At 38.9% G+C, this 13,604-nt stretch overlaps 1 protein-coding gene and 1 long non-coding RNA gene across 51 annotated transcripts in view; one reads left to right on the top strand and one right to left on the bottom strand.

Moving 5' to 3' along the window:
- Positions 1-13,604, bottom strand: part of TTLL5 (tubulin tyrosine ligase like 5) — a 317,966-nt gene that overhangs the window by 302,506 nt on the left and 1,856 nt on the right. For all 50 annotated transcript variants that reach the window (XR_014059294.1, XR_014059293.1, XR_014059296.1 and 47 more), the window contains one exon: positions 8,136-8,242. Coding sequence is in view for 45 of the 50 variants with exons in the window: in XM_081509290.1 (XP_081365416.1) it covers positions 8,136-8,242 (107 nt within the window). In the remaining 5 variants the exon portion in view is untranslated. The remainder of the gene's footprint in view (positions 1-8,135; positions 8,243-13,604) is intronic.
- Positions 8,523-12,314, top strand: LOC145513322 (uncharacterized). Its single transcript, XR_014059301.1, has 2 exons — positions 8,523-8,755; positions 9,863-12,314. It is a non-coding gene; the product is annotated as an uncharacterized LOC145513322 (long non-coding RNA).

Raw genomic sequence — 13,604 nt, 5'->3', positions numbered from 1 at the left:
GATGGTAAAGAATCACCTGCAATGCAGGAGACCTGGGTCGATCCCTGGGTTGGGAAAATGGGAAGATCCCCTGGAGAAGGGAAAGGCTACCCACTCCAGTATTCTGGCCTGGAAAATCCCCATGGACAGAGGAGCCTGGCGGGCTACAGTCCATTGGGTCGCAAGAGTTGGACACGACTGAGTGACTAAGCACACATCAACTGCTGGGGACCAGGACTGCACCTGGTTCTCTGCCTGCTCTGCAGTGCCTGCCCCAGGCCACAGGGAAGACGATCAGTAAGGTGTATGGAAAAACAGTAGCTCTGGAGTCAAACTGCCAAGGTTCAAATTCTGGCTCTGCTACTTCCTGTCTGTCATGTTAAATAAGTTATTCAAGTTCACTCTGCTCAATTTCCTCACCTATGAAATGAGGTTGATAACAAAGGGACTTATCTCACAGGGTAGCTAAAAGCATTGAATCAGTTAATACATGTAGAGCTTTTAGAATAAGAAAGCTTGCTGATAAGGGAATTTCCTGACAGTCCAGTGGCTAGAACTTGACGCTCTCACTGCTGTGTTCAATCCCTGGCTGGGAAACTAAGATCCCACAAACCACAAGGTGCTGCCAAAAAAAGAAAAAGAAGAAAGTTTGCTGATACATAGGAAAAAATTTTGTATAGTAAAAAAACAAAACACACTGCAAAATAGCTACAAATATATATACTGATACATAAGATACATAGTAAATTATACACTTGGGCTTCTTCTGAAATATCTGGGGCTTCCTTGGTGGCCCAGTGGTTAACAGTCTGCCTTCCAACGCAGGGGACATCAGTTCGATCCCTGGTCCAGGAAGATCCCACAGGCCACAGAACAACTAAACCTATGAGCCACAACTACTGAAGCCCATCCCCTAGAGCTCGTGTTCTGCAACAAGAGAAGCCGCCACAATGCGAAGCCCGCACACCGCAACTAGAGAGCAGCCCCCACTCACCACAACTAGAGAAAGCCCGAGCAGCGATGAAGACTCAGTGCGGCCAAAAATAAATAAATAAAAAAGCAATACCTGGTAAGCCTGGGCTCCCCTGCCCAGAAAGAGTCCAATGGAGAACTACAACTCTAAACTGAATCTAACCAACTGCTCAAGACAGAATGACCTCAGCCATGTTTTCTTCCATATAAAAACAAGAGGCAGGGCTAGCAAACTGCCAAACATCCAACATCTAAGAATCTAACACACATCACATCAATTCTACTTTGAGACTGTAGAGCTGTCGCGTCAACCACTCACATGCATCCCAAAAGACAACCTGAAGTACTAGGACCCCTGGGAAGTTCCAGAACTGACTGCAGCACAGCAAAGATAAACAAGGAACCAATAATCTAACTGCCAGCACAGAAGCACCTACAGACTAGTGACGTGCTCTAAGGAGTTGTGGAACTAGAAGGAAGATAAAACTTAAATTTTTTTTAAATTACTTTAGAATTCAAGAATAACCCTTTCAATGGCAACACAGTATATTTTTGCCTCACTGTCAGAAAACTAAGTCCTTACCTGTACTGTTGACTATGGCAGTCACGAGCCACATGTAACTTGAGCACCTGAAGGGTGACTAGTATGACAAAGGAATTGAATTTTTCATCTTATTTAACTTTAATTAACTTTAAATTTTAAAACTCATACTCAATTCGGTCTCAGTACAAATTAGAAAACTTGGTTGGAACAACTTGAGCATAGGAATTTGCTATAATTCCAACTATAACATTGATGAAATCTAAACACAGACCAAATGCTTCTGATGAAAACTTTGCACCATATGGAGATGTACTAAAAGTGCAAAATACATACCAGATGTAAAATATTGTCACAATCTTTTTATACGGAGCAAATGTGAAAATGATATTTTGGATTAAATAAAATATATTATTAAAGTTAATTCCACCTATTTCTGCTTTCTTTTTTTACTAAAACTACTGAAGAATTACACCATATTTCTGTTGGACAGTGCTAGTCTACACAAACGCAAACTGATGAAACTGACATATTCAGAGGCAAAACATAAAATACTTCAAAATACTTCATTCCAGGAAAAGATCACTTTAAAGTGAAAATATCTGTTGCCTCTAAAATGCAATTCCACTTAAACAGTCAAAGCATGAAATTTTGAAAAAAAACACAGATATGGTGAGTAAAAACATATTCCTGGAATATTTCACAAATAAAGCATATGAAATCTTATTGTATGAAAAATATTAACAGTGAATTCAATGAAACATTTAATAACAGAAAAAACAAGGTTGGAATCTCACACTTTAAGATCAACAGAAGATAACTAATGCCCCAGATACACTTCTCAAGGGGATTTAACCCAGGATTATGATCTGAGCAGATCTATGTCAGCTATATTTTAAGACAGAGGGAAAAAAAAAACAACAGACCAAGAGTGTTTAACAACCCAGAAATCTCAAGGAGCAACTAATGAAACTCATTCAAATTGGTCTTTTCATAAAGGAAGGTGAAGAAAATGATTAAACCTCAAGGAATTGGGAATATATAGAAAATTCAAAAACAGTGTTTGACAAAATAAGTTTAGTGGCTTTTTTTAAAACACAGGAATGTGTACAGGAAAAAAATCTAAAAACTTATAGGTTCTAGAAAATAGTGACTGCTTGAATAATGGCATGATTACATCGATGGAGGCTAATGTCCAATAAATGTTAGGTATTGAAAAGCAGAGACATTACTCTGCCAACAAAGGTCCGTCTAGTCAAGGCTATGGTTTTTCCAGTGGTCATGTATGGATGTGAGAGTTGGACGGTGAAGAAAGCTGAGCACCGAAGAATTGATGCTTTTGAACTGTGGTGTTGGAGAAGACTCTTGAGAGTCCCTTGGACAGCAAGGAGATCCAACCAGTCCATCCTAAAGGAGATCAGTCCTGGGTGTTCACTGGAAGGACTGATGTTGAAGCTGAAACTCCAATACTTTGGCCACCTGATGAGAAGAGTTGACTCATTGGAAAAGACCCTGATGCTGGGAAGGATTAGGGGCAGGAGGAGAAGGGGATGACAGAGGATGAGATGGCTAGATGGCATCACCGACTCAATGGATATGGGTTTGGGTAGACTCCAGGAGTTGGTGATGGACAGGGAGGCCTGGCGTGCTGCGATTCATGGGGTTGCAAAGAGTCGGACACGACTGAGCAACTGAACTGATTCTAGAAAAGATGGGTCTGCCTATTGCCACAGAATACGTGGATTCATTTATGTGACAAGCAAACCAAAAAGAAACATGTTTGAGGGAAGGATTATTTACTTCTGCTGTTTTTAACCCACCTTTGATGTTTTGACTCTAATCATATTTAGAGGCAGATTCTCAGCAAACGTTAGTAAATCTTCAGTGACTTCAACTTCTGCGAATATAAATGAACCATGTGCCTTTAAGTGGTAACCTAGCAACTCACTGAAGGGATTAGAACACCAGGACCCTTGGGGAGGGAGGAAAATTCAAATCCCAGAAGCAGGTGCTAATCATCCTCTGAACTCTGGCTTACTGTGAGGCAAGGGTAGACCTTAAAGTCATCTCAGAATAGAGAAGATCTTGTTCAACAAATAGAGTGAGCAGCACAAATTCTGAGTGCCTACTGTGTGCTAAACATAACGTGATCTCATTCTCACAATGCCTGCAAGGTAGCTATTACCCTCATTTTACTAATAATGAAATGGATTGAAAGAGTGTAAGTGATTGCACAAGATTCACAGCTAGTAAATGCCAAAACTGGGATCTGAAGTATTGACTCAGCACCCATGTAAAGATGCTTTCCACTATATCACACAACAAAAGTTCAGATCCATGGTATGTAACCTTTGCAGACAGCTACAGGCTAATGACAGGATTCAGAGCACTGCTTAAAATCAAAGAGGAGTGAAGGTAAATGAAATAAAGACTATGGTTTTTCTAGTAGTCATGTATGGATGTGAGTTGGACCATAAAGAAGGTTGAATGCCAAAGAACTGATGCTTTCTAATTGTGGTGCTGGAGAAGACTCTTTTGAGAGTCCCTCGGACTACAAGGAGATCAAACCAGTTGATCGTAAAGGAAATCAACCCTGAGTATTCACTGGAAGGACTGATGCTGAAGCTGAAGCTCCAATACTTTGGCTGCCTGATACAAAGAGTCAATTGATTGGAAAAGTCCCTGAAGTTGGGAAAGATTGAATGCAAAAGGAGAAGGGGGTGGCAGAGGATAAGATGGTTAATTAGCATCACTGACTCAATGACTCATTGAACACGAATCTGAGCAAACTCCAGGAGACAGTGAAGGACAGGGGAGCCTGGTGTGTTACAGTCCATGGGGTAGCAAAGAGTCGGACATGACTTAGCAACTAAACAACAAACAACAAGAATAGAAAAACAATAGCAAAAATAAGCAAAATAAGAAGTTATCTCTTTAAAATGATTCTCCAAGTAGACAAACTTTTAGTTAGACTGACGTAAAAAAAAAAAGATTCAAATCACTAAAATCAGAAATGAAGGTGTGGGCATTACTACTATATAACAGAAGTAAAAAGGATTATAAAAGAACACTAAAACCACTAAATGCAAACAAAATTATACAAACTAAATAAAATGCACAAAAAGTCTACAGAAACACATAGATTACCAAAATAGACTCAATAAGAAACAGAATAGACAAGTAGAGGTTGAACCAGTAATCAAAAACCTGTCAACAAAGAAAAGCCCAGGACTAAATGCTTCACTGGTGAATTCCATCAAATATTTAAAGAACTGTGGTGGTGATTTAGTCGCTAAGTCGTGTCCAACTCTTCCAACCCCATGGACTGTAGACTGCCAGGCTCCTTTGTCCATGGGATTTCCAGGCAAGAATACTGGAGTGGGTTGCCATTTCCTTCTTCAGGGGATCTTCCTGACCCAGGAATCGAACCAAGGTCTCCTACATTGCAGGTAGACTCTTTACCAACTGGAACTCTTTACCAACAAAGGAAGCCCATTTAAGGCCAATCTTTTCAAATTCTTCCAAAGAGGAGGAAGAAACCCATTCTATAAGTCCAGCATTACCCTGATATCAAAACCAGACAAAGGCATTAAGAGAAAACTACAAAACAATATTCCTTATGAATATAGATGCAAATATCCTCAATAAAATACTAGCAAACCAAATCCAGCAGCATTTTAAAAGGATTTGCCCAAGTGAGATTTAGCTCACGAATGCAAGGCTGGTTCGGTATACAAAAGTCAATCAACGTAACGCACCACATTGATAAAATGAAGGAAAAAAGACATAGAATCATCCTGACTGATGTAGAAAAGGCATTTGACAAAATCCAATAGTGTTGTATGATGAAAACACTCAACTAAAAAATACAAGGGAACTTCCTCAACATGATAGAGGGCATTTATGAAACCCTGGAGCTAACATGAAACTGAATGGTAAAGGCCTGAAAGGTTTCCCCCTAAGATTAGGAATAAGACAAAGGTGCCCATTTTCATCACTTCTGTTCAACACTGTACTGCAAGTTGTAGCCAGGTAAGGGAGGGAGGGAGGAAGGGAGGGAGGGATTAATAAATCTCCATTTACTGATCACATGATCTTACATAGAAATAATCCTAAAGAATACACACACAAACTTCCCTGGTGGTAAAAAAAAAAAAAAAAAAGAATACACACACACACACAATTAGAGCTAATAAATGAGTTCAGCATGAGTATACAAAAATCAATAGTATTTTATACACTGACAATGAACAACTCAACAATGAAATTAAGAAAACAATTCCATTTATAAGAGCATCAAAAAGAATAAAATACTAAGGAACAATGTTAACCAAAGAGCTATCAGACTTGCACTCTGAAAACTGTAAAATATTGCTAAAGAAACTAAAGAAGACCAAAATCAATGGGAAGATATCCCATGCTCATGGACTAGAAGACTTAAATGTAAGATAGCAATACTTCCAACAGCAATTTACAGATTCAATTATCCTCCCTACCAAAATCTAAACAGCCTTTCTTGCAGAAATGAAAAAGCTGGTCCCAGATTCATACGGAATTGCAATGGACCCTGAATAGCGAAAAAAAAATCTTAAAAAAGAAGAACAAACTTAGAGGACTCACATTTCCCAGTTTCAAAACTTAGTTCAAAGATACAGTCATAAAAATAATATGGCACTGGTATAAGGATAAACATACAGAATGACAGAATATTGAGAGTCCAGAAATAAACCCATACGTTCAATAGTCAATTGATTTTCAACAATAGTCCCAAGATTACTCAAGAAGGAAAGAACAGTCTCTTCAACGACTCATGTGGGGGATATCCACATGTAAAAGAATAAAGGTTGGACCCTTATCTCACAGTACCTAAAAAAGTTAACTCAAAATGCATCAAAAGACCGCTTAGCTCTAAATGTAAGAGCTTAAACTACAAGACTCTTAGAAGAAAACATAGGGATCATGACTTTGGGTTAGGCAATGATTTCTTAGATATGAAACCAAAAGTATAAGCAATAAAAGAAAAAGTAGATAAATTAAACATTATCAAAATGAAAAACTTTGCCACGAAATAAAACTAACAAGAGCATGAAAAGACAAACTACAGAACAGGAAAAAATATTTGGAAATCATTTTCCTGATAAGGTTCTAGTATCCAGAATGTGTAAAGAACTCTTACAACTAAACAACAAAAAGACAAGCAATCCAATTAAAAAACAGGCAAAAACCTTGATAGACATTTCTCCAAAGAACATATGTAAATGGCCAAAGGAGACATGAAAAGATGCTTAATGACAGTAATAGGGAAATGCAAATCATAACCACAATAAGATACCACTTCACACCAATTAGCATAGCTATATTCTAAAAAACAAAATGAATGTTAGTGAGGATATGGAGAAACTGCAACTCATATGTTGCTGGTGGGAATGTAAAATTGTACAGTCACTGTGAAAAATCCTTTGGCAGTTCCTTAATAAGTTAATCACAGAATTACCATACAACCTAGCAATTTCATTCCTAGGTATATATCCAAGAGAACTGAAAACAAACAAAAAATTGTACATGAATGTTCACAGTGGCACTATTTGTAAGAGTCAAAAGATGAAAACATTTATCCATCGACTGATGAATGGATAAACAAAATGTGGTATATCTGTACAATGGAACATTATTTGGGCTTTCCTTGTGGCTCAGCTGGTAAAGAATCCACTTGCAATGCAGGAGATCTGAGTTCGATCCCTGGGTTGGGAAGATCCCCTGGAGAAGGGAAAGGTTAACCACACTAGTATTCTGGCCTGGAGAATTCTTGGACTGTACAGTCCACAGGGTCACAAAGAGTTGGACACGACTGAGCGACTTTTACTTTCACATTTATCCATCAACTGATGAATGGATAAATAAAATGTGGCATATCTATACAACGGAAAGTTATTCAGCCACAAAAAGGAATGAAGTACTGATATATGCTACAACACGGATAAACCTTGAAAACATTATGCTAAGTGTAAGATGCCAGACACAAAAGGCTACAAATTGTATGAGTCCATTTATTAGAAATATCCAGATTAGGTAAAGGTATGGAGGCAGAAAAATCAGTGGTTTCCAGGAGCTGGGATGAGGGGGTTGTAGAATGACCGTTCAATGGATACAGGGTTTACTTTTAGATGAAAATGTTCTAGAATTAGTAAATGATGATGGCGGCACAATACTATGACTGTACCAAATGCCACTGAGTTGTCCACTAAAATGATGAAAATAATTTTGTTATGTGTATTTTACCATAATTATAAAAAACAATTATCACTAAACTTTTTGTGATAATCATCTCATGATATGTGTAAGTTAAATCACCATGCCACACACCTTAAACCTTCTACAGTGCTGTATGTCAATGATCTCTAAAAAAAACAAACATAAATAAACACGTGTACACATAACTCTAAAAACAAAAAAACAAGAAAGAAAAATTTAATATGCAGAAAACAATTTAAGGAATCAAATAATCCTTTCAAGGATAAAACATCATGAGAATCTTCTCCTGACCAAGGCCCTTTCCCTGTCTAAATGTGGTTATCACTTTCTCCAAGGCGAGGTTATCAGGGCCATGACCAGCCCTGCCGTCTCTGGGGAAAATCATACCTACCTCCAATTACTCGAATATTGTTGTCCTTTGTCAGAATAGCCTCAGCATGGAATACCAAAACTGGAATTCTCCTGCAGCCTCCAGTCCACATGATGCATGGATGATCTCTAGAACCGTAAGAGAAGGCTTTATTAATTCACAGCTCAAAATCTGAGTTAACAATTGAATCACTGGGGTCGGCTGCTTAGCAACTTTCCCCTTCTGGAACAGGCATTCCAAAAGTCCTCCAGGAAACCATTCCTCTCCCACTCTCAAGTCACGTGGTCTGTTCAAGATGAACTTCATCTCTGGGGCAGGGATGGGCCTTGATTGACTTCAGCCAACCAGGGTTTTCCACACCCGTTACAGTTACTGGTTCAGGGATGAGGACACAAAGCAGCTGGAGGCAGTGTGTTAGGAGGTATGTCTGACCCTCTAGGAGAGTGAGGCTTTCTTTCCCTTCTGAAGCAGCTGCAGAGAGATGGCTTCCTCTCCGTGATGGTGTAAGAGAATGAGGTCCGGAAGTGCAAGTGTCACTGTTTGACACTGGAAGGAAAGCCTGGAGCTGTGAGTAAAGGAGAAAGTCAGGGGGAGCCCGACTGAGAGAATGAGAGAAATGCGACTGAGTGGCAAACGTGCAGGTACAGAATCAAGTCCTTCCTAAATATGAGTTAACACATTTCCTTTATTGTTTAGGACAATTTATGTCTTAGTCCCCGGCACAGATAAGAATCCTAACTAAAAACTAAAATAATCACAATAACTGACATACCCCTTTTACACCCTACAGTCTCTTTTTAAGCCAATTTGAGGACCCATCCTAAGAGTCTGAGCTAGGAAACCTAAAATAATACAAGTGCCCCAATTAAGACTATATGTTTGAAAGCAAGCCTATACTAAATGGAAAAATATTTTCCTCCCAAAGAGGATCTCTAACTTTCTCTTCTTATCTTCCAGAAATCTCTGTTAAGTCAATCTCAAATGTGTATTTATTCACAGATTAGAAAAATCTTCAACTGCCTTAGTGCAGGGAGGTAGGAAAGGAAAGACATGACCTGGATCCCTATTATGTGTCAAGAATTACACTAAGAGCTATCACATTATCTCATTTAATCCTCTTGTCAGTACTTTGAATCAAAGAAAAGGTGTCTCCGAGAGGTTGTGTAATTTCCTCAGTCATACAGCTGGTTACGTAAGGGAACAGGCATTTGACCCAAGTGTCTGTGCCCTTTCCACTCTTCCATTCATCCATAATTCCACTTCAGTGACATTTTGCATAAACATCTTAAGATGAACCCCTGAGGAATTGAAATTAATCAGTCTCTTATATGGAATAAGATCTATTTATTATTATTATTATCATTAATCCAAGATTCAGGCTGCTCTCAAAAACTCACTTGACCACACCCCTTGAAAAAGCCATACCACAAACCTCAGGGCTAAGTGAGACTCTCCCAACACAGGTTTAAACAGATCCATGCTTTGAAGGTACAGGCTGCCAGCCTGCCATTCTCAGAAGTGAGGCAGCCTTTACACTTGGGATGAGCTGCCCAGGGATTTAGTGAAGGAAGCAGAGACCACTACACCTAGTTCATTTCCTGTTTTCTAGAAATGGAATGTGGATGTTTAATATTCTTGCAATTTGACTTGGGTGACAGTGACTATTTGTGAGAAGTGGTGTTTACAGGGTGCAAGAAGGATTTGTGTGTGTGTCTGTGTGTGTGATTTGCTTTCTTTTCCATCTTAAGCGACTTCCCTGGTGGCTCAGATGGTAAAGAGTCTGCCTGCAATGTGGGAGACCTGGGTTTGATCCCTGGGTTGGGAAGATCCCCTGCAGAAGGAAATGGCAACCCACTCCAGTATTCTTGCCGGGAGAATCCCATGGACAGAGGAAGCTGGTGGACTACAGGCCATGGGGTCGCACAGAGTCAGACACGACGGAGCGACTAAGCACAGCAACACCTTAAACACCTTTAAGGGGTAACAGGTAATCCCTACGATCTCTTTCAACATTTTTTTTTCACTATACATCTAAGTCAGAGGATAGAGGGAAAAATAGGCAAGTTAAACTGTCAAGCTTTAGACAGAAACTTTGGAAGCTAACTAAAGTTCCTTGTCAATCCACCTCTAACTGCAAACTGGCATCACTGTGCCTCAGCACCTACAAATGATGCATTACTGATAAAAGGTAAAAATGTTTGACAAGAGTCAGGAACACAACAAACTCACACAGCTCACAAGAGCCAAGGCCTGACTCATACTGTCTGTAGAAAGCCACATGCCTGACAGAATCTTGTCACTTACAACCTCTGAAAAGAGACAACAGGTAGCAGATGAGTCATTAATTCAGTAGGGCCGCCTAAACACACTTAAGGCGGGTGCCGCAGTGTCACTAGCAGCACGTTCCCATCCGTTGGCGCTAAAGGGAGAAGATTCAAAATAATTAAGAAACTGAAAACTGGGACTTTAAATTTTCATTCACACCAGAAACCAGGACATATTAAGAAATTACGCTTTCACAGACATGAAAGAACAAAAAACTTGGATTAGTAACCAAAGTAGGCTAGTTTTATGGTTTACTTCATTGAGAGCCTAAGAACATTTTGGTTTTTAAAGCTATTTCATGAGGAATAGATATTGTTCACTCTTGGGATCCAGCCTACATAACAAAGCCTCTAAGCCTCGTTCATCCCAATGTCTGTGCTGGAAATGCCTTCCCCACTTTCTCTGTTCACCTAATCCCACTCTCTATAGCCCCGCTCTTCTCACCACCTCCCTGGAGCCTTCCCCAGCTCCTGCAGCCCACAGAGATGTATTTCTCTGAACTGTGGCACTCACTGTATAATCATTTGTTGACAGTGAAAGTAAAAGTTGCTCAGTCATGTCCGAGTCTTTGCAACCTCAAGGACTATACAGTCCATGGAATTCTCCAGGCCAGAATACTGGAGTGCGTAGCCTTTCCCTTCTCCAGGGGATCTTTCCAACCCTGGGATCAAATCCAGGTCTCCCGCATTGCAGGTGGATTCTTTACCAGCTGAGCCACCACCAAAGCTCAAGAACACTGGATTAGGTAGCCTATCCCTTCTCCAGAGGATCTTCCCGACCCAGGAATTGAACCAGGGTCTCCTGCATTGCAAGTGGATTCTTTACCAACTGAGCTATGAGGGAAGCCCATCATTTGTTGAAGATCTTTTTAACTGATATACAGCCAGTTTTTACAAACAGAATTAGATATTTTTTAAGGACTAAAGAACCTATATACCAAGCAAACATTTCTACGTCTATATGTATAAATTTATAATTTGGGATACCCAAAGAAAATATAGAAAAAGAGCCCCTTTACATTTACTATTGCAAAGAATGTCATGTAAAACAAGGATGCCTAGACAGTTTCTAGCTCTAATGTCCAGGAATGCAAAGCATGAATACTTTAATACAGCCTGGGGATCTGACCTGATCTAGCAGATGTCCATGGAGAGACATCTTGGGATCAAGTCAACATCCTAGATGATTTAAGACCTTCGAACTTCCAAAACTTTAGAAATGTAAGCATGTTCCTCCCAGTGTGAACAAGATTGACTTTAAGATTCCTAAAGTATAAAACAAGTGTTTGATAGGTATGAACTGATGGAACACTAACAATCAAAACTCAACAGTAAGAGTTTAAAAGAGGAACAAACATCCATCAATTTGAACTGGGGTGAGGTGGGGTGGAATTACATCTGTATTTTCACTAACTTCTACTAGAAATTTAGCATTTCTCTATTGCAAATACAGGCAACAAACCACAGTACTACTGGCATTACCTGCCCCTTCGACTCTATATGAAATGACAGATTTTTTGTACCATATAACAGTTGTTGCAGACATCTCAAAATAACACTGATATTTATCACTACTTCCAAGTTACGGCAGTTACTAAAATTGCCACTAGATCCCCTGTGATTACAGTCTTCTCATCTGGTGTAATGAGGATGGACCACAATCTGGCAAGCCTCTCCCCTCAAGTAATCATTCAGTTACCAAATGGTGAAGGCTCACAGTGATGGTCCAGTTATCTATGATGTGCCTTTGTATTTTCCACTTACAAGTGTTAATCAGACACTACCCAAGGACAGGGAGCTTATGCAAACTAAGTAAAAACAGTCTTCATGCTCCTGTTTTTAGAAAATAAAATTAAGGTTTTACCTTCTAAATGAATGATCTTGCTATTTAATACATTAACAAATTCGCCATATATTCATTTATTAAGTTAGTCATTCAGGCAGTAAGTATTTATTGAGTACCTACTAAAATAAAATTAGCTTGAGTCATCTAAAATAAAATGAAATTATGTTGAGTCATCTAAAGTTCTTAATATTTTGACTATTTTTGACTTACCAAAATAGCAATTTCATATAGTTCAATCTAATACTTGTTGGGTCCAACCTATAAGCCCACTAATAAAAAGGACAGTCATGAAGTAAAAGAAGATCTTGAATCGGAAAGATGGATGCCTGCAGAAGTTAAATATTTGGAGAAACGACTAAGAGGCAGCACACAGAAAAAGTCACAAAAAGGCAAAGCATCCAGAGGGAATTATCCATTTAATTATCCTGAATGAGAATGACCCAAATACACTAATAGTAACAACTCTCTATTATTTTCTATGACCTAACAGTGATGAAAAGCCTCTCCCCAAAGCATTACTAATGCTTCAATAATTTTTTCTAATTAAATAATATAATCTTCTACTGTATTATAAGAAATATACTTTAAAATCAATATTAAATCCAGCAGGAATAATGCCTTAACACTTGTATGGTCCTTTATAATTTAAAGGTAATTTTATACACATTATTCGACTTGATTCAGCCTGGGAGATATTATCCCCACGTTTCAGATGACATAGCACATGAATCCTAGTGGACTTACACGGAACCTTACAACTAACATTATCTTTAAGCTAGATTCTCTCTTTGCTCTCTGTGTCATGTAATAATATTAAAGGAGGCAAAATGTCTAAGAGTTGCAAAATCCTGGAAATCTAGGTCTAAATCTCAACATATCACTTAATCTCTATGCGTCCCTAAGGAAGTTCTTTGATATTTGTGGGGCTGAGCTTAATTAAGTGGGAATAATAACATCTTCAGATGTTATTGTTAAATGGGATACAGCAGTTAAAGCCCTTCCCATCACCCATAGCAGCTACACTTAGCACTATCTTAATTTATATTCTTGTGAGAATCCAGCAATTAAGAAACTTGACTCTTATCTAAAAGAACTTGAGAAAGCCATGGGTCTCGATAGACAGCACAGGCCTCAGAATTCTAATGGCCTGTCCCACACTTGCTCAAATAACTTATTATTATCATCACTCTATCATCCTAAAGGCTTTGGAGAAAATAACCAATGTCACAGCATTGGGAGACCTACTTTTCTTCAATATCTAAAAATTTCAAAATCTCCTATGTGAGGAGCTCTGATCAAGAGTTGACTAAGACCTACCAC

The sequence above is a fragment of the Giraffa tippelskirchi genome, chromosome 7 (assembly GCF_054371585.1).
Source record: "Giraffa tippelskirchi isolate mGirTip1 chromosome 7, T2T-mGirTip1v1.2.pri, whole genome shotgun sequence".
NCBI lineage: Eukaryota > Metazoa > Chordata > Mammalia > Artiodactyla > Giraffidae > Giraffa > Giraffa tippelskirchi.
The sequence above is the reverse complement of the archived record's forward strand: the minus strand, read 5'-3'. Positions and strand labels throughout refer to the sequence as shown.